At 38.9% G+C, this 26,216-nt stretch overlaps 4 protein-coding genes across 4 annotated transcripts; 3 read left to right on the top strand and 1 right to left on the bottom strand.

Moving 5' to 3' along the window:
- The first annotated feature begins 1,430 nt into the window (after positions 1–1,430).
- LOC116331849 lies at positions 1,431–3,917 on the top strand. Its single transcript, XM_031754666.2, has 3 exons — positions 1,431–1,577; positions 1,666–1,742; positions 1,995–3,917. The coding sequence occupies exons 2-3, from the start codon at positions 1,693–1,695 to the stop codon at positions 2,641–2,643; spliced, it is 699 nt and encodes a 232-aa protein (XP_031610526.2). The 5' UTR covers positions 1,431–1,577; positions 1,666–1,692; the 3' UTR covers positions 2,644–3,917.
- On the bottom strand, positions 3,880–5,531 carry LOC120441085. Its single transcript, XM_039614759.1, has 3 exons — positions 4,726–5,531; positions 4,275–4,410; positions 3,880–3,990 (listed from the first exon to the last, which is right to left on the bottom strand). The coding sequence occupies exons 1-3, from the start codon at positions 5,319–5,321 to the stop codon at positions 3,880–3,882; spliced, it is 843 nt and encodes a 280-aa protein (XP_039470693.1). The 5' UTR covers positions 5,322–5,531.
- Positions 5,532–5,666: 135 nt separating this feature from the next.
- Positions 5,667–17,348, top strand: lman1 (lectin, mannose-binding, 1). Its single transcript, XM_031754536.2, has 13 exons — positions 5,667–6,010; positions 7,046–7,200; positions 9,064–9,171; positions 9,498–9,559; positions 9,865–9,964; positions 10,092–10,215; positions 12,442–12,500; positions 12,695–12,827; positions 13,044–13,231; positions 13,519–13,595; positions 16,367–16,529; positions 16,617–16,741; positions 16,847–17,348. Exons 1-13 carry the CDS (start codon positions 5,791–5,793, stop codon positions 16,881–16,883), a joined length of 1,551 nt encoding a protein of 516 aa, XP_031610396.1. The 5' UTR covers positions 5,667–5,790; the 3' UTR covers positions 16,884–17,348.
- Positions 17,349–20,127: 2,779 nt separating this feature from the next.
- On the top strand, positions 20,128–25,498 carry cplx4a (complexin 4a). The gene is made up of 3 exons (XM_031754464.2): positions 20,128–20,543; positions 22,285–22,372; positions 24,399–25,498. The coding sequence occupies exons 1-3, from the start codon at positions 20,380–20,382 to the stop codon at positions 24,624–24,626; spliced, it is 480 nt and encodes a 159-aa protein (XP_031610324.1). The 5' UTR covers positions 20,128–20,379; the 3' UTR covers positions 24,627–25,498.
- The last annotated feature ends 718 nt before the right edge of the window (positions 25,499–26,216 follow it).

The following is a 26,216-nucleotide window of genomic DNA, read 5'->3' as shown; positions in this document are numbered from 1 at the left end:
TGCCAACAGCCACTTACGAAACAGCACAGGAATGCACATTTTTCTCTAACAGTTGCTGGCCGGTTTATAGGCCTCTGTGACTTGACTCAGTGATTTGTTTATTTATTTATTTACTACACCTATACTGCAAGGTAAAATGTCAAAATATCTCACATGAAAAGGCGTTCTCAAAAGTCAAAATCAAAAATCAAAAGCATGATGGCGGATGAATCCTCCATGACATGTAAATGCTATTTCACTATTTTTGTCAAATTTAAATTGAATTTGCATTACAGCTAAATGCAAATTCAATAGCTTTTAAAAATAGCTTTTAAAAAAGCATGCCAATGGACTACTTGCACAATCACTTCCGCGTTCTATGTAGTCCTGCCCCAGTGCTTCCGGTATGGTTAAACCATGGCGACGTTCTACACTCGCTGCCTACAAGAGCTCCCAAAATTGAACATCGCTGATGTTCATCGGATTTGCAGAGTGACGACTACCCCAGCCAGCAAATTAGATAAAGGATTTAAGTTATATGCTGCATCATATATACACAACTACCAAGGTAAGAAAACGTAAATTAACCGACAAAGAAACGTTAGCTAACGTCAAATGCAAACACTACGTTACTCCGCTATGTCCTTCATTTGATGTCAATTCTCTACATTACATGTTTTCTTAAACGGTGTTTTCTTAAACGGTGTTTTATGTCGTCCGAAACTATAGTTGAGGTTTTCTTAACTAATGTCACTTTTGTTGTTAGACACTGTTATAATAGCGTTAGGTAGTTGGCTAACTAAGGAGGTAGTTAACTACCTAATGCTACTCTTGCTAAGTGTAAAGTACATATGTTTAAGACGTGCTGACATGAGTAATACAGAAATAATGCTAATGGTACTTGTATCTTTATTCAGTGTCCAATAAAGACAGGTTGTCAGGGGAGGTCTGTGTGAGAGCCCTGTGCTACAGGTCAATGAGGAAGAGTGAGGCACCACACAGACTAAGTGTAGGCAGGAAGCTGTGTAAAGTTGTTAATCCCCGTTCAGTGGGGTTCAGTTCATTTAAGCATTAGTTAAGTTCATTCCTAAAGGCCCATCAACTTGAATGTTTTCCTTGTCTCCCTGCTTTATCACTCCTAATTTGACTAGTCAGATAGTTTAATCAACGTGTGTTTGGGTGATCAGAAACATTTGACACCAAGTTAATACTGCAAATATACACAATCTAAGTTATTACAGTTGTCAAGGATGGTTAAGTTGTTTTAATAGGGAGAGAAGGAAACACTAAGCATTCAGGAGGGTAAGCCTGTAGTGGTCAGTAACCATAACACTGAACTATGTTCCTGTTCAGCTCTTCCATGAAGATGATGTTACATTTTTAATTTTCGTTCTTTCTTCGTAGATTAAGCTTCTGGATTCATCGCCGGTGGTACTGACACATAGCCAGTGCTCCTGTGTGGCAGGTGCTGTTTTGTGCAATCACACTGTGGCACTGCTCTTCCAAACAGCACACTACTCACAACTCAGAGTGCCGGTTGTCCCCCTGTGCATAGCTGCACCGAATCTGAACAGCAATGGCACAAGCCACGGACAGTGGTAATTTAAATGAGGTTAAAGTTTTTGAATTAGTCCATGTTTACATATGAACAGCAACACCATCCATAGTAAATGTGTCTTCTGTTAGGGTGTGAAGCCAGGACCCATCAACTCCATGATCTTCACTAAGCCGGTACCAAATAGGATGGCCCAGACTGGAGTACGGTAATTAGATTTGTAAAATTTGGTTTCCTGTGTTACAAATGCATGTTGCTATTTGTTCATACATGTGTCAGAATAGGTATTAATTTACATACAACATTACACTTTCTGAAGACGGCTAACTCAGTCATGTACATATATACATCCCAGTCTCTAACTTATGCACCACTGTTTTACACCTTTTAGTTTTTAGTTTAGTTGTTGTTCAGTATAATAACCTTCTTCTTGCATTATTGTCATTGATGTTTCCTTTAGGAGTGGCTTCTACAGAGGCATGGTGGGTTCGTTACCAGATCCCTGCTTGTTCAGAATAACGGAGGCATATGCAAAATTTAATATTGAGGACAGGCCACTTGTGACCACAATGAACATGAGACCTGACAAGCCCCTTGTGGAAAGTGCTTTTGGGCTGGTGCAGGAGGGCAGTGTTCTGTCATATCAGCAACCGGTTTTGACAACCCGGTACATCACACTACACCGTGATGCACCACCAACACCGCACTTGCCTCTGGAGGGGTATGACATCTTGCCATCAGATTGTGTGTTTGTGTGCTCAGAAGAAGAGCTTCTGCATCTGAAAAGCTTGTCTGTAACTCTGGAAATGGCTGACAAAATAGAGGAAGCTACACGTGAGCAAAGCTCTTCATCTGAGTGGCATCAGCTCCGCAGGCCCAGAGTGACTGCCTCTAAGTTTCGGGAGGTGTGTCACGTCAGAGGCCAGAGCTCGGCAGAGTCACTAGCAGAGCGTATATTGAAGGGAACAAGGCGGACAGCAGACATGAGGAGAGGAACTGAGATGGAGCCTGCAATAGCAGCAGAGTATAGTAGGCTAATGAATGTTAACTACTCACCCTTTTTTACATATATATGCCAAGATACCTGTGTTTGGAAAAATGAACAGTGAAAACATAGCAAAAAGGAAAACAGATCCTTCAGGCTGGCTGGAACAAAATAACTGATGTTTTATTTGCAATGTATTTCATGAAGTTTTTTGTTGTTACATGTTACTTTTATGTGAAATCAATAAACTGTTATTTAAGCAATGGCGTCAATTTCATTTTTTAAAAACACACATTAAAACATTGAATTTGTGCAGAACTTATTTACATGGTAAGTATTTAAAAATCCATGCCTAGCATACTGACATACATTTAGACAATAACACAACTGAGGGAAGAAAATGACAAATGGTATTTTGGATGTTACAAAAGCACAATGTCACTTATGATTTTAAAATGATTTACTTTATAATTTTGATAAACAATTTTGTTGAATATGAATAGTAATATAGTAGTATAATTAAACAGTATTATTAACATTCAACATTTGCAATGAATTAGAATTATCAATAACTGGAACTCAACTATCAGCACTCAAGTACCAGTTCTGTAATCAAGTTTTGTCAAGGAAGAAATGCAACTGTAGTGGCCTCAGCTGCAGGTCATTTTCCATAAGTTCCTTGTACTGGCACTGGTGTCTTGGGAAAAGTCCATCTTGTCTCACTTAACCCATTTTTTAACTAATGCTGTGTTCTGGTAATTTGACAGCATGCATGCTACTGCAAACAGTTGGTTGATATTGTAAACATGTGACATGGTAATAATGCTATCAAAAAGTTTGTTCTGTTTTATCCTCCTAATGACTCGTTCCACATGTACCCTGAGTCTGGCTATGGCCTGCGTCTCCTTAACCTGGTATGCTGGCATCTGCTTCTGCTTAGATAGAAAAGGTGGGCAGTACACTTTGCATTTACAACAATCGGTGATTAGGAAGCCCTTATCTACCATCACTGCCATGTCTTCAGTCAACTTCTCAGCAATGCCTGATTGTTTGAATAGTTCCTTGTCACTAACCGAACCAGCATACAGATTAGAAATGAATGTCACTGGACCATGTGGAGCTATGCCAACCAGGGCTTTCATCGTACAGTGGGATTTGTACGAAGAGTACATTTCACTTTGGAGAAGTGGTGAGGATGGTGTCTGACACCTCAGCTCTGTACAGTCAAGGATCATCTGGGTGTCTGAGAAATCTTTGAATTCCTCAGGGAGGTAAGCTTGCACTTCTTCACGTGTAAGCCAGATGCATTGAGACCCCAGTGCAGTGGCAAGAAAATTTGTCCATGTTGCAATAATGCGGCTCACTGTGGACTGGTGTATGTTAAATCGGTGTGCCAGGTCCCTCTCTTCAAACCAACTGACAGGAAAACCAGGAAAAGAAAGAACTCGTCAATTGGCTGTAGCAGCTGCCTCTGGAAGGTGAAAACAAAAGGAAAATGTTACTCCTTAAGCTATGAACTAGTAAAATTATGCTTTTCTTGGCTAAATGTTTTGTAATGGTTATGCATACCATACTGTACCATGGGGTAAACAATGAGGTGCTGTAGTACACAGGTATATGTATGTAAAGGATGCTGAGTCCTTTATCATATATACACCTGTGTATGTATGCTATTGTACATAATGTAATGTTATTGTACATAAATACATTAACATTACACCTTTAGTTCTAACTACCAACAAACCCATAACCTACCATTGATGTGTGTGCAGGTGTCAACACTTCTTCGTTCCTATTGGCAGCTGACTTGGCTCTTGAAACCCGGATCATTTTGTAGATGCAAGGCTCAATCAAAAACCAAAATGCCATCAAATGATCATAGCTTGGAAATCTATTCACGAGAGAGACATACATCGTGTCAATCATTAATTAACATTACACACTGACATAAAAATAATGTAAACTGTGACAAATATGCTAATGGTATGATGTATAACATAGTCTGATTAAGACTCTATTTGGTGTTGTATTTTACCTGTAGCATTAGGATATCGTTTAAACACTAAAGCATCTACATGAAACATACAATCGGCAGAGAAGTAAATATCTATTTTGTTTTCATTAAGACTGGAAACACTTTCGAAATTTAACTGATGGTGACCTTGGTATATTTTAAACAGTTTGCTTGAATAGAGCTTAGGTGTACCTGGTGTAGAATCGGATGTCAGTGTCAGAGCCAGCAAAACGCTGTAACCCAAATTCTCGCTGGACACGTAACTCCTGTATTTCCTTCCTCAGAGTCTCCACATCTTTGGACAGGTCTTTTGCAGCTGATGCAGATATGTCCAATGCAGACGGCTCAGGGACTGAGCAGTAGTCATGATCTCTAGTAAGACTGTGCTCTTCTTGATCGTCAGGAGGAACTAGTTCAGGGCGTCGCTCCGTTCTCTCCCAAACACTACGCTGCGGTGGTTCAACTTTATAGCCATTCCACTCAAAAAGTGTTGGTACAGCACCTTTAATAAGCCGCCTTCGACCATCAAGGGTTGTTGGCTCTATGAGTTGATCACTGGCAAAGTGTCTGCTGCAGACCCTGGTGTGAGAGGTAATCGTGAAATGATCCCGGCGTATGTTTACCAGCCATTGTCTTCTCAAGTCGGAATGGGTCGGAAAGCCATGAAAACTTAGTATGCCGTTAAATTTGGCTGAAGCCGAACAAAGTGGGACACAGCAATGCTCGGAGTATTTCTTCTCCTGTTTTTGAAAATGTTCTGTTTTAAATACTTTCCTTTTTATACTCATTCTGAAGTGACATTAGCGTAGCTACCGATAGATAAACAAGCATACCGGAAACGCCCAAGCGGTAGTATTTGGAAACGGAAATACGTCACATGCCTTAGTGCAAGTAGTCCATTCCAGCCTATCACTAGCAAGGATGTGGCAATTTGAATTTTTGTTGTGGTATACTGCTATTTACTCAAGTACAGGCCTCTGTTCCTAAAGGTTTTATTGTAACTTTTTTCCGTTTATTTATTTAGTTATTTGTTGTCTGATGATTTGGCTTTTTTATTATATTCGCCGTTGTTTATTCATGTTGTCGTTTACTTTTGTTGGTTGTGGTGGTGCAAATGTTACAGAGAGAGAGCGTAGAGAGGAAGGGGCGGGATTAAATAGGACCCAAAAATCGTCCAATGAGAAAACGCCCTGTTGGCCCAACAGGCATCCCGTCATGCTCGCGGACTCAGCGCTACGTCAGCAGTGATACAGAAACATGGCGGTGCCCATAGCGGAGAGCCCGGCTGTCGGCGCTCGTTTGTTGATAATAACTTTTGTCACGACGCTAATATTTCACAGCAGTGTCGCCGACATCACCGTGGGAGCTTCGACGTCAGAGGAGGCTCCACACCGCCGGTTTGAGTACAAATACAGCTTCAAAGGACCGCACCTGTCTCAGAGTGACGGCAGTATCCCTTTCTGGATCCACACTGGAAGTAAGTTTGTGTCCAGCTGTCAGCATCACGGAACCGCTGCTTGTCAAATCGCATCGACAGCCGTTTGTCCAGCTGGCACGAGCACGGCTGAGGTCATGTCCTGTTTGTGGTTTGTTTCGGCTCTGGGGTGTTCAGAGGCGACAGCGGCTTGTTTTGTTCATTCACAAGTGCACTAGGAAATACTTTGATTTTAGCACTCGACTCCCAGTCACATTCTCATTCAAATCAGTGCAGAGCTGAATAAGTCAGAGTTAAGTTAGAAGTCCTGACTGGCGCTGGGGAGTGTGCAGACACCGGCCTCCTCACTGTTGAACTTTCCTCTTGCAAAAATAGGCCTTTGGAGTCTTGCATCACACTGTGAGTATTCCTGCTGATACAAGAAAGCTGCACCAGCTTACACTGCATTCTCTCTAAATAAACACCGCTCAGCGCCTGTACATAATGAACACCTTCATTAGCATTCTGCAGGTTATTTCCTCAGTGAACTGTTTATTTTCTAGAGCTAAAGGTGGCTTCATTAAGTGTATGAGTGGAGGTTGACAGGAAGCAAAGAGAGAGAAAACATAGCACCCAACATATCGTGAATAAACTTTTTTTCTGTTGTCCCCTAACAGCCACAAAGATTACTGTCACATTTGAATGCATATTAAATATGACCTTTTACACATTTCCAAAGCACAACCTGATGCTCTCCTTTGCTCATTTTGTCTTACAAGAGCTCCAAAGCCATACTTCCTGTGATTCAAAACCGCTAAAAATATTTATTTATTTACTGACCTGGTACAAAGTAGAGGTAGTGTAGCTTTTGAGAAAAAAAAACAACATACAAACAAATCAGGTGCTAGGCAGTAAAGAGCTTATCAAGTAGGTACAACTTGATAATGCTGACGTGTAATAACAATAATACACCGCTGCAGCAGTAGTGGGGAAAAAAACAACAACATTTATTGTGTCACTGAGTTCTTTTCCACAGATTCCTCAAAGTTTGTGATAAATTAGTAAGTAAACTCACTTTGCGTCCTCTCTCTGTTCTAGATGCCATTCCTAGCGCAGACCAGGTGCGCATTACGCCATCCCTCAGGAGTCAGAGGGGTTCTGTTTGGACGAAAAACAAAGTCAACTTTGAGCACTGGGAGGCCGAGGTGACATTCAGGGTATCTGGAAGAGGAAGAATGGGGGCCGACGGTTTGGTAAGGAGGGAAAAAACCTTAGTGTGGGCTGATTGTGCAGCTGCGAGGGTCTAGCTTCATTTTCCACTGTCTACTCCAGCCTCAAAGTATGGGTCATCTGACCTGAACTGTGCTTTGCGGTCTGCCATGTTTGGCTTTGTGGTTAGCCCAGTGTGGTTAGCCTATGCCAGTCTCTTCGTCTTTCTCATGATGAGCATAAACATAGAGAGAAGTCTTTCTAAAGCCAATAGAAAACAATTTTTTTCAAAGATGATAAGAAAATGTGTGTTTGTTTATTAGTTAGCTGACCTTAACCAGTCACATGAACTGGCAGAGGAAAAACATTTTCAGTGATCCCACACTGATTATCACTGCTCCTGGCTCAGCTCAGCTTAAACCCCCTCAAAGCTGTCCTCTATATTGGACAATTAACAACCATGTATGGTGGTGACTCTTTGAGGTGGATGGTTGTTGCTCGGGGAAACTGGTTGCAGATCTTCTGCACCAAAATAGTAGTTTTTCACGTTTGTCTGCAGCTACTTGCTAACTATTAGCTGAGTGGTAGTAAAACGTCAAAAGGCCCAATGCGAATTAGAAATGAAAAAGGTTCACCTTCAAAATGTAGCCAGGATTTTTCAAAAGGCACATCTTTTACTTTGAAGGCGAACCTTCTCCATTTCCACTTTTCACAGTTTCACTACTGCTCAGAGAGCAGCTGGGCAGTGTTTGTAGACAAGACCGCAACTTCCATTCAAACAAAGACTGTAGCAATATGGTAGCAACCAAAGCAGTCACAATGAGGGTTTATCTTACCGCTTGGGGAATACACATTTTCACTTAGCAACAGGGGTTGCCAGGGGGTCACTGACCAGTCCATAGGGCTGTGTGACTGGGACTTTAGCAATCATTTTCCCAGTAACTACCATCAACATCCAATAACTAGTTGACAAATAATCATTTTTCCCTCCCATCAGCCAGTATTGACTGATGGGAGAAATCTCCCCGTTTCTGTCCAGACAGGCCAATATTGCTTTTGTGGATAATCTAATAGTAGACATTGAGAAACTTGCTTCTAAAACCTGTTTCACCTACACGCCCTGTTTCAGGTGTGTCCTGCCCATAGGGTTGTATGACAAACATTGGCTAACAAGTGTAGTGTGAAGCGTAAAGATACTGAGTTTACTTGTAAGAGGTTAAACTTCTCTGGGGAGCCTAAATGAAGCACTTCACCCAAATACACAATTGCATGCTACAAATATGTAAAATTGCAGATTTTACATATCTGGGGGGGGGGCTGATTATTAAACAGTCCGTATGTGAGGCGAAGGATTTTAAATTAAGATAAATACGCGTTCGTATCATGTATGCTCTGAGGCTGCAGCGATAATTGACAAGGACACTATATCTTATGAAATGAACTTGCACTGTATCTGTTTAGGTCAGTTGTTAACAAGAAATTGGAGTAGAGAAATTGTGCACTGTGCAGTCATTAAGTGGCATTTTAATCTTTATTAGATAGTGACAGTGTAGAGATAGACAAAGACAGAGGAAACCAAAAAGAGAACAGATAAAAGATTTGGGGTATGACACTCAACTCAGCTCGGCACGCAGAAAATGTTTAAAGGCTCTGATCTGATCTGATCACACTGTCTTAAAATAATATTGCCAAAGCATCAAAATAAAAATTATGTTAAAATAAAAGCTTTACAATAGAAAACAAATATATGTGTATGTTTGTATATATGTAATCACCCATATATCAAGATAAATATTAAATCAGATATTCTTTATTCAGCTCTAATCCCATGGATTCCAAACGAGTTTTTTCACATAAATTAGCTATTTATTGTTTTTTATTTACTGATTTATTTTTATGTCTGACAGGCCGTGTGGTTCACCAGTACACAAGGCCTTGAGGGTCCAGTGTACGGAGCTGCTGATCAGTGGAACGGAATTGGAGTCTTCTTTGATTCTTTTGACAATGACGGAAAGGTTGGTGTCAGCTATAGTTTTTAATAATGGTAAAACCTAAATGACTATTTAGCGTAAACTGTAAAGCGCTATAGCTTTATTCACATTTGTTTCTGTTATTGTGTGGTGGGAGCAGTCGGTTCAGAGACTTTCTGCCTATATTATAACAAACAGCTTTATTTCTCAGTCAGGAATCATGTTAGCAATTAAGAACCCAGAGCTTTTTGTTTATGTGAAATTTACATTTTACTTAGTTAAATAAGATTACCTAAACATCAAACCTATTTCTGTGCTTTAGATGACAAAAAGGATTAATCTGTTTCTTTGTTTTCTGGGAATCCTTCCAGAAAAATAACCCAGCTATTCTCGTTGTGGGAAACAATGGCAACCTTGTTTATGACCATCAGAAGTAAGTAAACATTTCTTGCGCTTTCCTCTGATGTCGTCACCAACTCGAATTTTACCAACTTAAAGAAGATTAGAAAATATGATTATATTTGCTTGGAAAGTAAATAATCCTCTCTCCTTCCTAATCTCCCTCGGGCGAGTGAAAGCTTTAAATCATTTTTTTAAATCTTAAATTCTGTGCTTACTGTACCATAAAGTATATACGCAGGCATGAATGTTATTATCTAATAAACCTGAGTGTGTTTTCCTCAAAGTTTACCGTAATTATGAGGTGCAAGTAATAGTTTTTTGTTTGTTTTCACGCAGCGATGGCTCCACGCAGGCCCTTGGTACATGTTTACGAGACTTCCGCAATAAACCCTACCCTGTCAGAGCCAAAATAACATACTACAAAAGGACACTGACGGTAGGAGAAAACATGAACCTTTTAGCATTAAGTGTGTATATATTCACAATGTGAAGTAAGATGAAAACAAAGGCACTTTTGAGACAGTAAAAAATGTAGCTCTGTTTTTGTTTTTTTTCCTCTTCAGGTCTTGATCAACAACGGTTTCACTCCGGACAAAGAGGACTATGAGTTCTGCACAAAGGTGGACAACATGGTCATTCCATCTGATGGTTTCTTTGGCATTTCAGCTGCTACCGGTGGTTTAGCAGGTATTATTCTATTTGCTGTTAAAAAACTTTACTGTTTACAAAATCAAAACCTCATAAGCAACGGATTTCTCTGTAATAATTTATATTCGACCTGACAGTCGCTCTTAGGTCACTTTCAAAACTGAGCTACACTCATGGACGCTTTCAGGTGCATTTTTTTTTTCCTCTTATTGAGTTAGCTCCTCCTTTTACCTTCCAAACCATCCATATGACGTGTCAGCGTCACACCACAGCTGCAGATTTGTTGGCTGCACAGAAATGGTTTGAATCTTTTGTTTCACCATTTCCCAAACAATGACTGTGGAGGTCATTTGAGTATAGTCCTTTTCTTAGCAGTGTGGTCTTCTGCTGCTGTAGCCCATCTGCTTCAAGGTTTGATGTGTTGTGTATTCTGAGATGCTCTTCTGCATTTCTCGGTTGTAAAATCTGGTATACTGTCATCTTCCTATCAACTTGAAGCATTCTGGCTATTCACCTCTAACATCAACAAGGCATTTCACCAGTTTTTGGAACCGGCACTCACTATGTTCTCTCTTGTTCGGACCATTAAAACATAGAAATGTTTGTTTGGGAAAATCCCAGCAGATCAGCAGATTCTGAAATACTCAGAATCTGAAATACTCTCTCTGTGTGAGACCAACAACCATGCCAAAAATTACATTTTTTTCCTCATTCTGATGCTCTGTTTGAACTTCAACAGGCCATCTTGACCATGTCTACGCACCTAAATTCTTGCTGCGATTTAACTGGCTAATTAGATGTTTGTATTAATGAGCAGTGGCAGTAGTAGCACTAGAAATATTTCAGGTCTGCCTTCTATTAAAGACTTAATTTCATTTTTACTGTCTAGTAATTTCTGTAGTTAAAACATTATTGAAACATTACCTCAGTCTTATGTAGGGATGGGTATTGATAAGATTTTCACGATTCCGATTCCATTTTCGATTCTGTTTAACGATTCGATTCTTTATCGATTCTCTTATCGATTCTTATTTTTTTAAAAAGAGAACACACAGGTCGATTAGCTTAGAACTTTGTTTTATATCTTCTCTTTGAACAAGATAGAAATTTAGGAGTAACATGGCCTTACAAACCCAACAGTGAGATCTTAAGAGATCCACAGCCTACGGCTCTTCAATGGGGTGTCACAGGGTCCCCAGGAAAAAAAATTGTAAATGTAAAATAATAAAATAAATATTCTTCTGTAGCAATAACAAAGTATAACATAAATTATTCTGTAGCAATTACACAAGAATATCCAGTAATGTCCCTGCCTACAATTAAACACATTCACTTACCGAAAATCGGGGGCATCTGCTGTGGCAAATGGGTGCAAGCCTTTGACCACAAACTTAGTCGAATGTCACCGAGCAGTGACTATCCTCGCCTGAAAGGAGACTCTACCGGTAGACTGCAGCGAGAACTGCCAGCCAGACTCTGTCTGTCTCATCATGGTCACCTAAATGCACAGTAATGGCAGGTTTTGTAGGCAGATCGCGCTAACATAATATGCACTGTTAGTTGATCATTTACCTGCCGCATTAACGGGAGCTCACGTGCAAACGTTACCGCTGCTGCTGGGTTGAGATTCACGAGTCCGGAGCGGAATTAAAAACACGACATTCATTTAAGGTTATCGCGTGTTTTGTGAGCAAATGCTTTTGCATATTCGTAGTGTTTCCTCCCTTAAATGAAATATCTACTTTGCAAGTATTTCAAGTTGCCCCGTTGTCATCCGTTCTCGTAAAGTATAACCAAACTTTTGAGCGTTTGAGCCGCTTAGGCGCCCTGCCAGGTAAATGACGCTCCGCAACGTGGTGACGTCTTTCGGGGCGACTGGAATCGATAAGGGAATCGTTTGCAAAAATGGCAAACAATTCCAAGGAATTGAAACAGTGGGTTCTCAACAAGAACCGGTTTTCGATACCCATCCCTAGTCTTATGATGACTTTACTAGTTTTGCTGGTCTGGTCTTGACTAGTTAAATTGTTTCCATCTTAACATTATTGCCTATTACTGCTACCTTTAGTCCTTGTTCCTAGTATCACTGTTTTGACTTACTGCTTATTGGTAATTGATAATTACTAATATAGTATGATAGTTTTACCTTATCACACATTGCAGTTGTTTCTGAGATATTATATTATAGTCTTAAAGTGGAGGAATTCAATAATTTTATTTCTGATGTTTCTGATTTTCTCATTGAAATTTTCTTTTGTTCGTCAGATGACCACGATGTTTTGTCCTTCTTGCTATTCAGACTCACAGAGCCTGGCCAGCAACCGGTAACTACATTTTTTTTTTTTTTTTTTTTTTTTTTTTTTTTGTCTAGAACTCCTAATACGTTTCCAATCCCTTTGTGTGTGTGTGCGTGTCTGTCTGTGTGTGTGCACGTGCATGTGTGCGTGTATATGCACTATACACCCAAGCAGAGCCTCTATTGAGTTCACAGAGGGGTTTTTTGTCTTTCCCATTGAAGCCCCCAGTTGAATCTGAGATTCCTAAAGAAGAGAAGGACAAGTACCAGGAGGAATTTCAGAACTTCCAGCAAGAGCTCGATAAAAAGAAAGAGGAATTTCAGAAGGAGCACCCAGACGTCCAAGGAGAACCAAGTTAGTTTTCTGAAGCATGATGGTCCAAACAGTTGTGTAAAATTACACAATGAATGAAAACTACACATTTATTTATTACCTAAAACAGAAAGTTACATTATTTGAAAAATATGAATCAGAAAGCATTCAAGAAGAAACAAATATGTCCAAATATTACTTACAGATTACAGATTTCTTTTCCATAATTGGGTTTTAATCTGCAGTATCTTTTTTCAGTTGATGATTTGTATGAGAGTGTGAATGACCGGGAGATTCGTCAGGTGTTTGAAGGCCAGAACCGGATCCATCTGGAAATCAAACAGCTCAATCGGCAGCTCGCTATGATCCTGGACGAACAGCGTCGATACGTCTCCGTCATCACGGATGAGGTCGCCAAAAAGGGGACAAACACTGAGTCAGGACAGGTGGGCATGTCATCAAGATGCAAACTTACACAAGATGCTAAAGGTGTTCGCTGTAAAGCTACAAAATGGATTTTTATATTTTGTTACAGATGAAGAAGCATGTTTCTTTTTTTTGTTTGTTTCTTTTTACATTTTAAAAATGTGTGTTGGGACTTTGGACTGTCTTTCTATGAACTTCTACCTTAGTAAACTTTTCATCTGGGTGCTTATCAAAACATGGGAAACCCTTTTTATGACAGCTGTATCAGTATGAACCTTCAGACCATTGTGCTTCATTTCTCTCTTAGCTGGATTCTGCTGGTCAGCAGCTGGGCTCCATCGTAGCCACGCAGCAGGAGGTTCTCAAAAGCCTGAACGAGTTGAAGTAAGTAACAACAGCGTTTGTTGTTGACAGTCGGTTACTCTTAAAAGATAGCTGCTTTTTAAAAAAAAAACAACATAAAGACACATCCGTGATACTCCAGAAAAACAAGGGAAATCCTGCCGCTTAAATCCATCACATCACATTTAATCTCAGGAGAGGCTGGCTGCGACATCACAGGTGTCTGCCGTCCTGATAATCCAGCGGCTATAACAGCTTCCTCCACAGTCGGTAACGCTGGATTTCGAGGCCCAGATTTACTGATGCATTGCACCAGTGTAAACTGGGTTTTGGCACAGAAACAAGATTACCCAAATACCTAATACTAATTACCTAATAAAAAAAAAAACTCATTTGCAATGAATCAGTTACATGATAGAGAATTGCTGTATGAGCAGGATAGTTTTGCAGTAGACTTTTTGACAGCTGATCAGGAGGCAGAGAAACCCAAAAGGTGGCTGATTAAGAATTCTGTCATACCACAATTACAGCTCAAAGTGCACACTGATATCCGGCTCTAATGTGCTTCTTTTAAAACCATAAAAATGGTCACCCCACCTGCTCTCTCATTTCTTTTTTTTGCAGACATGGAATGAATAGAGAATGATTGATTCTGCTACTTAAAATAAGTGAGCCTGATTTGGTGTGCAGGTTCAATGTTATCGTTGTCATTGTGGGCATGCCAGCATTTTTAAATATGTGTGCTGCTTGATGAGTGAGTCATTATGACTTATGAAACAGCTACGTAGTCTTACTCACTCTTTTGTCAGCCATTTAGCACAAATATTTATTTTCCTTTCAGGAAAACTTGATTGACAAATTTGATTCATTCTGGGTGCTTTTAAAATCGAGCTGCACGAACAAAGAAACTGGATTTATTTATTTATTTTTATTAATGCATATTTGTCTTGTGTTAATTTTAACACACCATCTGCATAAAGACTTAATCAGAATGACAAGATATTAAAGATTTTAGTTTATATAACATTAATCTCTCATGTATCACAAAAAAAGCAAGCTGTTTATATGCCCTAAATCCAACAGGACATTCATTCTCAGATGACTGCATACATGATTTTCTTTATCATATTGTTGACCCATAATTCCCGTGGCACTCGACTCTTAGTTACTCGTTTGCTAAATCTACCCAAGCACTCTCAGTTTTTGTTTTTTGCTGCTTCTTTTTTTTTAATCCTGTAGTGAGTGGGAAGATGTAATAATTGAATATTAAGGGTGCTACACAGGAGTAAGCTGATTGGCACAGTAAATAAGTTTGCTGGCAAAAGGCTTCAGCAGCTTCTGCTAATGTGAGCAACTGATCTGTATTACTTTGTAGATTAAGTGCTCAGTTTATCCTGACCCGTCTTAAACACAGAGTTTATGATAGGACTTTGTCTCGCTCTAAACCTACATAGAGGGCTCTTTGCTCATAAATGGGTCACTTGGAGTAGACGAAGATTAGACGTAGGGTTTAATAAATGCTCACTTACTTCCTCAAGGGAGTTTTTTTTTTTCCCCCCATGTCCATGAAACAAATTAGATTTTGTTTGTATGTCGTCCCTGTTTCAGACCTCAACCATGTGGCCGAGCAAGAAAAGGCCCCTTCTTAGCACCGTTCTGCCCTTATCAGATTAGTAGTCTTTAAATACATCTGTCATATACAAGCAAAAAATACACAGTGTCCCATCCATTTGATTTCTTGTCACAATCTCCCTCAGGGCCGTCTTACTTACACTAGTGGAATTCTGCTCATTTGTCTTTTTTTCCCCTTCATAATCGCCTTAGACGTGTTTAAGATGATAGAGGGGGAAACTAGTTGCTTCCTCCCTGTAAGTAATCAACTTTAAGAAATTACATTTTGTTGAGAAATGTGATCCTGGCTTAAAGTCTTTCTTCTCTTCTGGGAATGCTTTGCATTCAATGTAGTCTTCTTTTAGTGATTAATCTGAAAGTGAAGATGCAGATTTCACATTCAGTCCTTGGTGGGCCTCAGCAGCAGCACCTCAGGGTGGTTTATTCTGCTATCTGACGGGGTGAATGTGAGAAATGATTTGTACTAATTTCCATTAATAAGTCAAGGGTGAATGGCAGCTTGACACAAATCTTCCAGACAGATGATGAAGTGACCAGGATAAACCAGTCTGAACTGGTCAGCATATGTTCTTTTGACCCTGACTGTTCAGTTACTGGTGCGCAGGAGTTATAGAAGAGGATTTCTACCAGATATAAATGAGCAATTTAAAGATTGAGAAGGTAAAATGCTTCCACGGGTGATCAATTACAGTTAGAAAGGCTCTCAGTTTCACACACATCCACATTAATGGGGACCAGCTATCAGATGCTTTGTTAAATTTTTCAGACAATTTTTTAATTTTGTCTTCAGCGTGTTAGCCGTCCCTCTCATAGACACATAGATGCATAATCCACGTGGTGTCCCCCTGTTTCTGAGCCATTTCTTATCCCTCTGTACTTGTAATCTGTTGTAAGAACATGTTTTTATAAGGGATTAATTTAGCAATCATGACCTCTTTTATCAGATGGCAATTTTCTGGTTTGTCAAAGTTTGAGAATATGTAGCCTCCAGTGAATAGGGATTAAAAGATTAATTTTTAGACAATTTATATGACTGTAAATAAGCAGCACCTCACAGCATGTTTACTGTTCAGCATGTTTCCCCACATGAATTCAATCAACAGTGATTTATTTCAGTCCTTTTGGGGGTTCTTTAATGTTAATGTGCAGTCTGTAAACACGATGTCTGTCTTGCTCTGCAGAAACTCCTTTCACGAGTCGCTGAGACAGATTGGCTCTGTCCAGAATCAGGGTAATCAAGCCCCTATGGGGACATACGAGACCATGCAACATTTCAACGACATCAAGGAACATCTGCACACCGTCAAAAGGAACGTGGAGAACCTGGTTCAGCGTAATGCTCAGGTGTGGATCAGAGTTTGAACTCTTCTGATCTGTTTTAGAAAAAAAAAAGTATTGACTGAACCAGCTGATCTGCATTGTGTTGTTCAGAATCCAGCTGACAAGGCCGTGAAGTGTCCCGACTTGCCTCCCATGCCTTCCTGCTTATCCACTGTTCATTTTGCAATCTTTGTCGTGGTCCAGTCAGTCCTATTCTTCTGCTACGTCATGTACAAGTAAGTTATTTTAGGTTGTAATTTGGGTTGCATTTGATTGGAAATCTAAACATGCTCTGATTTTTTTTTTTTTTTTTTGCATCTTTTTCTTCGTTTCGCTTGCAGAAGTCAACAAGAAGCAGCAGCTAAGAAGTTCTTTTGATGACCTACGTTCATAAAGCCGAAGTGTATACATGAGGGAATGTCCATTTTCATAATTTTTTTTTTTTTTTTTTGGATGGGCTTTGATTATTTTCAGTGTAAGTTATTTTACTTGAAAAATTGGTTTTGTTGTAGATGTTTTTTTTTAATTCATTGCAGATTTGTAATTTGATCAGTGTGACACTTCTGGATTTCCAACATGATGTAACATGTTCCTTACAGTATTCCTGGTTGGTCAGATCCTTAGATTTTTTTAAAAAAAAGAGAGAAATCTGCCACAGTCCCATTCCCTGAAACAACCTGTGTTTTGAAATGTGCAATTTTGTATAAAATACAGCAGAACTATTGATAATGTAAACCTAGACATTGGATTTCTGGGACTGTTTATCTCTTTCAGTTGAGTCAAACATGTCAGAATCTGACATATCCTCTACCTGAACAATTTACATAAACGACCTTAAACAAATAACTGCACCATGCCTGGTTATTGTTTCACACTTCAAACATGATTCATCTATGCTCAATAATTTGTTTTCTGTTTATTTCTCATTATCACAATTTTTCCACCTATTCCAAAACACTTCCTGGACACTTTATGGTGTACCTTGCTAATTCTGGGTTGAATCCTATTTTGTCTTCAGAACTTCCTTAATTCTAAATGTCAGATTTAACAAGGTGCTAAAAACATTCAACAGACATCTGCACATCCACGACTGGACTCCACTGGACTGTGATCAGGTAACTAGAGGCCATTTTAGTAGAGTGAACTCACATTCATGTTTAATAAACAAATTTAAGATGATCTGTACTTTGTGACATGGCACGTTGTGCTCATGGAAGTATCCATCAGGGGATAGGTACCCTGTGATCATAAAAGGATGGACATGGTCTGCCACAGTACAATACTCAGATTATGATGTTTAAATGACACTGACTTGGTACTAAGGGGCCCAAAGTGTGCAAAGAAAACATTTTTAACTCTAACACAAGCAGCTGGAACCCTTCATATGTATGCAGAAGGGCATTTCTTAATGCACAACACTTTGAAGCAGATCGGCTACAGCAGCAGAAGACCACATCAGGTGCAACCCCTATCAACTAAGAAAATGAAACTGAGGCATGACAAAGCCATTATGATGTTCACACCAAATTCTGACCCGACCATCCAAATGTTGCAGCACAAATTGAGACTCCTCAGATCAGGCAAGATTTTTACTGTTTTCTTATCTGACTTTGGTGAGCCACAGTTTCTTTTCCTTAGCTGACAGGAGTGGCACCTGATGTGGTCTTCTGCTACTGTAGCCCATCTGCTTCAACATGTTGCACATTAAGAGATACCTTAATTTTAAAGAGTTGTTCTTGCTGTCCCATCAGCTCGAAGCAGTGTGGCAGTCTTCTGTTCTGATCAACAAGACATTTTCTCCCAGAGAACTACTGCTTTCTGAATATTTTCTGTAATTGTAAACTCTAGATATAGTTGTACAAAATGTATTTGTTGTGGGCCTGGGATCAGTTTCATGGCAATCCATAAATTGGTTGTTTATTTGACTAGTCTCAATACAGAGACTAGAATGGCAGCTGACCAGATGACTTTGTTAACTAGAACGAAACTACAAAACAAGCAAAACACCGTGTAAAAAAACAAACAAAAAAAATTTGTATTAATTTGTATATTTTGGTATAAAAAGTGAAAAATTCAGTTCTTTCAGAGGCAAAAAAGGGCAGATTTACCTCTCTGTGACAGACTGGATGAGAATCAAGTTTTCAAAAAAATTGCAAAAACTGCAAAAACAAAACTGAGAACCTCATAATTACTTTTTAGAGGATTCACATAAAGCTGAGAAGAAAAAAACTCACATTTGCCATCAACTCTGAGCCAACACTGCATTAAAAGTAAATGAGTGGTTTAAAAAAACTTCTGAAAACAACTGTGAATAGTTTCAGAAAGCGCACCATCTCTGGGCTATAGCTCTTGCAGGATGAAGGGAGATGAAGAAGGAAACTGTTCTCTGGTCCAACAAATCAAAAGCACTTTCAGAAATTATGGACACCATGAGGAGAAATATCCAGCTCGTTACCAGTGCATTTTTTCATAAAAGTGCCATGGGATGGTGGTGGCTTCCTGAGCAGGTAAAGTGGGGTAATTATGACCCCATTATTTTTTAAATAGCAATAATTTCTCTTTATTTGTTTATCATACTGTTTCTTTCCTTTATGGTGTTCAATATATTTTCAAAAAATATATCAGCAGGATTGTGCACCCTGTCTCTGGTACTGGTACTTATAAAGCACTTCTCTGCTGTACCTGAGTGGAAAAGCATTACATTCAAAGAACAAGTCTCATTCACCCAATCATACACGCATTCACACAAGTGGTTTTATTTTCCATATTCAGACTCTGATGAATGCAGGTTCATCTCCAGGTTCAGTATCTTGCCCGAGGATACCTCGATACGCTGCCCGGAGGAGTACTCAAGGCTCAAAACTACAACTAAAAGAACTGTACGGATCCTCTGATGTCAGACATTACAGGCCACCATGACAGGTCCCATATCCATCCTCCTATGGCTGAGAGCTGCTTTGAATCCAACATGAATGAGGCCTACACAATCAGGCAGGTGGTTTACATGTTGTGGAGGAGTTCTCTATGATGTTCTTTGATTGTAGTAATGAATTTAAAAAGAAAAAATACTCTTACAATCTATACGCTACTCCCTTTGGTAGAATGAGCACCGCCTAGTTATTAAATCAGCAGAGCAGCTTTCCTAAAATGTTCAGTGTGCAATCATTCGTGTACAGGTTCCTCGCCAAGCTTGAATCTTGATTGAGTGATAGTGAAATGAAATGAAATGAAATGAAAGGTCCCCACCCCTCCTCCTGTCAATCATCCTCGCACTGAACAATAGCACTGCTTGAGGGATGGCTTCATGGGGATAAACAAGACTCTAATCCTGCTCCTCTCTCTCCACCCTGCTACTCTGCTCTTGGCAGTATAAGCTGCACACTGGCCAACCCGTACTTTACTAATATGATTAAGCAACAGTGGGTGGAAGCCACATATGTGTGGTGACAAACTGAAGACGCCCCACTCCAAAATGATTTTTGACACGAGCGCTTCTCCAACTGTTGCCAAAGAATTACTGTAGTGTCAGAGTTATTCGAAAAACATCCAGAAAGTCCCGCATGATTTAAAAATAGAGAGAAAACAGGCCATCTGCCTCTTAGTATAGTGAAGCAGGAAGGATTAAATCCAGATTATGGACGAGGCAAAACGTGTGTGCGTTTAAGTTCGTGCATGAGTGTGTGTGTGTGTGTTGTATATGTTTCTGTTGCTTGTTGCCAGTGTGTCCTTGGCTCCATAGACAAGCAGCAGGTTAGCTAGAGAGCTACCACTGGATTTGACAGCTATAGGAAGCTGAAGCGAAGGGGAGCAGGATCATATTCATCAGCTCAAAATTCCTCATCGTCGTAAAGAGTAAAGAGTCCCAGAACTGAAGATGGCTTTCTTGATCAAGAGCATGATTGGGAACCCCCTGTCAGGAATGGGTCTTGGTGGTGGAGGTGACAAAGAAGAGGAGGCCACCCCCTCAGATCCAGCCAAAGCCGCAGGGATGACCCGCGAGGAGTATGAAGAGTACCAAAAACAGTTGGTGGAGGAAAAGTAAGTAGCAACATGGAGGGTAGCCCCTGTTTTTTTTTTAATCGCTCCCACAGGCCCACCAAAAACAGTATGGCTGCTGACTGTGCAATCTGACCTTGACGAGCTGTATTCTGTTTCATCTCATTCATTTCTTTCACTATTTTCCCTTTTTAATCTTAATATATGACTTTAATCTTCACACGTTAGCCTCGCTAAATCTTAATGCCAATGTGTATATTATTTCTTTTGAATTTACAATAAGCAAGGTGTGTTTCTGAGCAGTGGATCTGTCACTGAAGGTCACAGAAATTATACCACCACAGTAAAAATTCTGTAACATTTGATCTTTTTTTAAAAATTCATATTGTTCTACAATATAATCCATCAAGGCTACATGTCATAATGGACTCAGCTCAATGATCTTCTATAATCTGTCATCTGATTCTGCATCGAGAACAGTTATTGCTGACATATTGAGTGACTTATTCTAATTTTGAATCTAAACAAATAATCAAGCAAAATTTAAAGTACGATGTAAAGAGCATTTTCTCACTTTTTTTCTTTTCTATTTCTTTCTTGTCTTTAAAAATAAAGTAACATTAAACATTTTTAAATATTGAAATAATGGCATAATGTGAGTTTGCAAATAAATAAATTCAATTAGTTTTTTTAATGCACAGATTCTGCAGCATGAAGCAGATCCATGCAGCCTGTATTACATAACAAGTTTAATCCTGCCTCTCTACTCCCATGTTTGGATACTTAAATCTGTTTAATTTTGAAAGGTATCAGAAAATGTCCACATTTTTATTAACTGCAGATTCCTAGCATTGATCTAATTCTCCAAAATGATGATTCACACACAAACAGAATTTGTTAAAGAAAGAATATGAAAGATAAATAGGTGCCTCTTCAAAGCACCAATAGGCCATCTGTAATCTGTACAGCTGTGAATAAAATTTCAATAAATGGGAGTTTGTTGGAAATCTTAACCTTAACCACCATGTTGCTTTTTTCACTACAGTTTAAATCGTGGTGTCTTGGCTTGATTTCAAATCTGCCTGACTCAGTCTAGCCTAATAATCCCATCTTTAATTGGCTGAGGGAAAGTACACGAGCTTTGTCTCAAAAATGCAGGAATATTCAGAGTCTGGCAGACTGCAGGCTGCTGGAAAATCACGATCATCACGTTTTTAAGTTATCACTGGTAACCTGAAATCATGATTCAAAGATCAAAATATCATCTTCAGAAAAAAGTTTAAATGTTGTTTATAATGTTACAGTGTAATAATTTATATATTAAATACGTGTATTTTCTTGCTGAGCAGTAGTCTCAGCATGTACTTCATCTTTTACAGTTACAAGTGTTAAACTCGGGCAGCATACATCGAGAAATATTGTATTATTTTTATTATAAGAAATATTAATTTTACATATTTTACATGTTTTTTAAAAGCTGCAAAATGAGAAAAAAATGTATATGTTAAATATTAAAAAAGAACAGCTATACCATATATGTCTACTAAACTTAACTTTATGAAAACCGCTATTAGATACAGCATGAGCTAATAGGCAAACTAGCAGTAACTAAATTGTACTTTTTTATATATTTAACTAAATATTGAGAGCCTGTAGGTGAAATGAGCCATGTTAGTATATTATTAACTGGAGGATGCACATTTGTGGTTCAGGAAAACTTTTAATTATGACTAATGGCCAACACTGAAGGATAATTTACTAATAACATTTTTTTGCCCCTAAGGATGGAGAGAGATGCAGATTTCTTGCATAAGAAGGCAGAGAGGGCAACACTGAGGGTGTGCCTCAGAGAAAAATACAGACTCCCAAAGGTAAGTGTACCCATATTTTTTTTACTTTTAGTTTGGGGATTTACTCAAGTTTGGTACAGATTCATTATATTAATTAAGGCTGTGTCAGGTTCCATGAAATCTGAATAATTTTCATTGCTTTTTGATGATTCTCGCTAGTACACCATTGTCTACTAATATAGTAAATTACAGTTCTTGGTTTACTTGAGTTAATAGACTTCAAAGATGCACTTTCAATACAAGAGTTCACTTTTGCAAGCATTTTATAAACATATGAACATTCAATATATTTTCATAGAAGCTAGCTATAAACAGAGGTGAGTACAATTAAAATTGCAAATATAAATATATTAATATACCTAATAGCCCCTGGTGGTTTTGGTTTAAAAGAAAACATTAAAACATGCTTATACTGTATCTGCTCACAATAAATGTGTTTTACATTGTTTAAATATAATTTTTTAATTAGATTACAGGGATTTATGAGGGATTTTTTTAAGGATTAGGGCAGGTAATAATAATTGACAACCCTTTATTAGCTTTATTGGGAAAGAAAATAAGATGGCTGAGCTAAGTGCCCTGTCTGCAGGTAGAAATAGCTACTTCATGGTTAGTTTAGGTTATCTTAGTCTAATAGTAGTGCTTGGCAGCTCCGGCCTGGACAACAGGAGGTAGAAGTCATGCCAGTAGATTAGTGGAAAAAGAGATTCAGCCAGCGTCCTGGAGACGTTAGCCTATGTGTTGCGCACTGCACCTTGAGTCGGACAAAGCCAATTGCCACTGAACAGGTGTCCCAGGCTCATCAGGAAGCACCAAAGTGATTCAGAGTGATCTGGCTTTAAGAAACAGCAGCATCTACTTTAGAGGGTTCAAAGCGAGCTATTCCAGGATTTCCAAGGACTCTGAAAAGAAAAATAAATTGTAATGGAAGGAGAAAAAAAGGTATGGTAGATTTCTTTAACACCATTTAAAGCTAAAGACCAACAGAGGGACCTTTAATTTGATAAACGTGATTAACTATGTGTTCTTTGGTGGAAATGGCAAAATAAGTTTCTGTTACAGGTTTTCTAACATCGTGACTGTTATTTATCTAAATGAAGGGATGACCTTGGCTGCCGGAGGTGTTTCTAACGATCTCTTGCAGCAGTCATGTCATTGTTTGTGTTTCTGTTTCAAACGGCAAATGGATTTCTTAGCACTGTTTTTCTTTTAAATTAAAACCACATAATTATCATAAGGATAATGGCTGAAAGAAGTACATGCAAATGTAATTATGCTTGGAGAATGATGGCTACATCTCTCATCACTCTTAACGGGAACAAAGGTCAAAGTGTTTTTACTGGAGATTAGCATTTGAAATAGATTTTTCAGCAACAATAAAAAAGCAAAACCATTCTTTGAATTATGTGAAGCAGACAATATGAATGAAAACATTGGTGTGGTAAGAAATAGGAATGAGGTCTCGTGCAAGGCTATAGAGGATATCTTTAGATTCTAATAGGAAAGGATAAAGCAGGTCTGCGATAATCCCTCAGATTGAACTTTAAAGTACCGGTAGTCACAGCACAGTGCCTATTGCATGACTATTCCAGATATTAAGTGATTAGATTTTGTTTGTTGGAAAAAAAGGCTTTAAATTTAGCATCTTTTCTGATGCAGTGACACATGAAGTGTGGCAGTGTGGATAATAACGTCAGATGAAACTCGTGCCTGCTTGATAAAAACACAGACAGCCGGAATATCCTCGAGTGCAGTTTCTTGAACGTGGATTAAGACAGATATCAGAGTCTATCTGTTTGTCTTCGGCCTTGTTTTTAACTTTGCTTGTTTACAATTTGATTTCAAACCCAGAAAAATGTGCCTAATTTGAAAATAAATGGGATAAAAGGTAGATCTTTAAAAAGCCCGTTCAATTCCCTTTGTAAGAATTCAACATAAAATATAGAAATCCAGTGATTGCTGTCGTGTCATGAATCAACTTCCACCTTAACGCACTGATGTTCCTGGATTCTGACCGTGCTCTCTGTTCTGATGTTGTCACGTGCAGAGCGAGCAGGATGAGAACATGATCGAGATGGCCGGGGATGACGTGGACGTGCCCGAGGAGCTGCTCAAGATGGTGGATGAGGACGCTACGGAGGAGGAAGGCAAAGACTCCCTCCTGGGTCAAATTCAAAACTTGCAGAACATGGACATGGACCAGCTGAAGGAGAAGGCCTCGGCGACGGTCACCGAGCTGAAGACCAAAGCAGAAGAGAAGTGTTCCGTCATGTGAGCGGCCAGAGAGGGCATGTGGGTTCGCAAAGTCGGGAAGAAGAAGAAGAAGAGAGAAGAGAGGAATGAATATCACCACTTCCTGGGAAAAAAAACACGTCTGGGATTCAGTCAAAACGTAAAAATGCCTGCAAAGTATTCATTTTTCTTCTAAGAACTAAAAAGGCATTATCTTCACCAGGGTGTTATATCTTTACCACAACCAGTCTGCATCTATTTAAGAATATACACTAAAGGTTTCCATGTCAGCTGATTACTCGGTGGGTAATCGTTACCAACTTTCCATAAAAACAAAATAATACTATTTTAAATCATGTGCTGAGTGCCCTATCCGCTCCCTCCCCCTCATTACCGTTTAGACAAGAAATCTAGAAAAGTACATCTTCCTGATCCACTGCCACGGATGATTTCTTTTCATAATTCCTCCATAAAGCTACAGGCCCTGATATATTTTGAAATTTGTATTTGTCATATAATATTGACTTTTTTCTCTGTTTATCAAAAAAATGTAAATGTTTAATCTCTAAAATTGTTTTGCGGTTCATGAAATAACCAAGACTTATTAAACCAATCCTGTCTGCGTATTTCCACTTTCCTTTTGGTTCCATGGTGATTCTAGATTTTTTTTTCTTTTGTATGTGGTGTTGAACTAATGAAATTTAGTCTTTTTTTCTGTCGGTGTTACTACAAAAGGTGATCTACACAAGTTTTGACATTATAGTTGTAATAAAACTGTTGTGTCTGACACATTTGCGGAGACATTTGCAGATTTGCACAAACTGTAATTTCAAAATCATTACATTAAAAGCAATGCTCATAAACGCTTAAAACACACATGGTGGCTACACTGAGAAAACTTTAAATAAAGACATATGTGGAATACAAGTAATGTGTTGGTTTGCATTGTTAAGCTTGAAATATCTTCTTAAATATCTGACATTTTTGTGTGTCAGTTATATGCAGCAATTTAAAAGGAAACACCTTGTTATGAATGTACTGTATATGGTAATGTGATTTTATAATCAGACTTAGTGGCTTTTAACCTGGTCAGCCAAGCAGAAATTCTGTTGTACAGACATCAAATATTTAAGATTAAGTAACTATAATCCCATCTACTGAATCAGGGCTAATGCAGTAAGTAAAGAAATAGGTCTTAATTTAATTGAGCATTATCCAAACAGTTTGGAACTATAATGCAGAAAAGGATGGGGGGTGGGGGGACAGTGAGTCACAACCTGAGGAGTTTCACATGAACCCAAGATGTGGATTTGTAAAGTCTGGAGATTACATCTAATAGGATCAGCACAGCCAAGGTTGTCAGCCTGTGCCGTCCTCCTCTGTTTCTCTCCAGATGAGAGGACAAACTCAGGTTTTGAAAAACCAAATATCTAATTCTCCTTTTTACAGAACAAGGAAGTACTAGCTTGGAATATTTCCATAACACCCCCATTCACCCAACAAAACTTTTCCAGTTTAAAAATGCTTGCAGACATGCTTGTACAGTGTGAAACAAATGGAGATTTAAGAATGAAAATATATTCATTTCTAACTATTTAAAGAGTTAGCAAAAAGTAATGGCTAAACAGTTTAA

This window comes from Oreochromis aureus, linkage group 7 (assembly GCF_013358895.1).
Source record: "Oreochromis aureus strain Israel breed Guangdong linkage group 7, ZZ_aureus, whole genome shotgun sequence".
In the NCBI taxonomy this organism is placed as follows: domain Eukaryota; kingdom Metazoa; phylum Chordata; class Actinopteri; order Cichliformes; family Cichlidae; genus Oreochromis; species Oreochromis aureus.
Note: the sequence above shows the minus strand (reverse complement) of the source record. Positions and strands in the feature narration are given on the sequence as shown.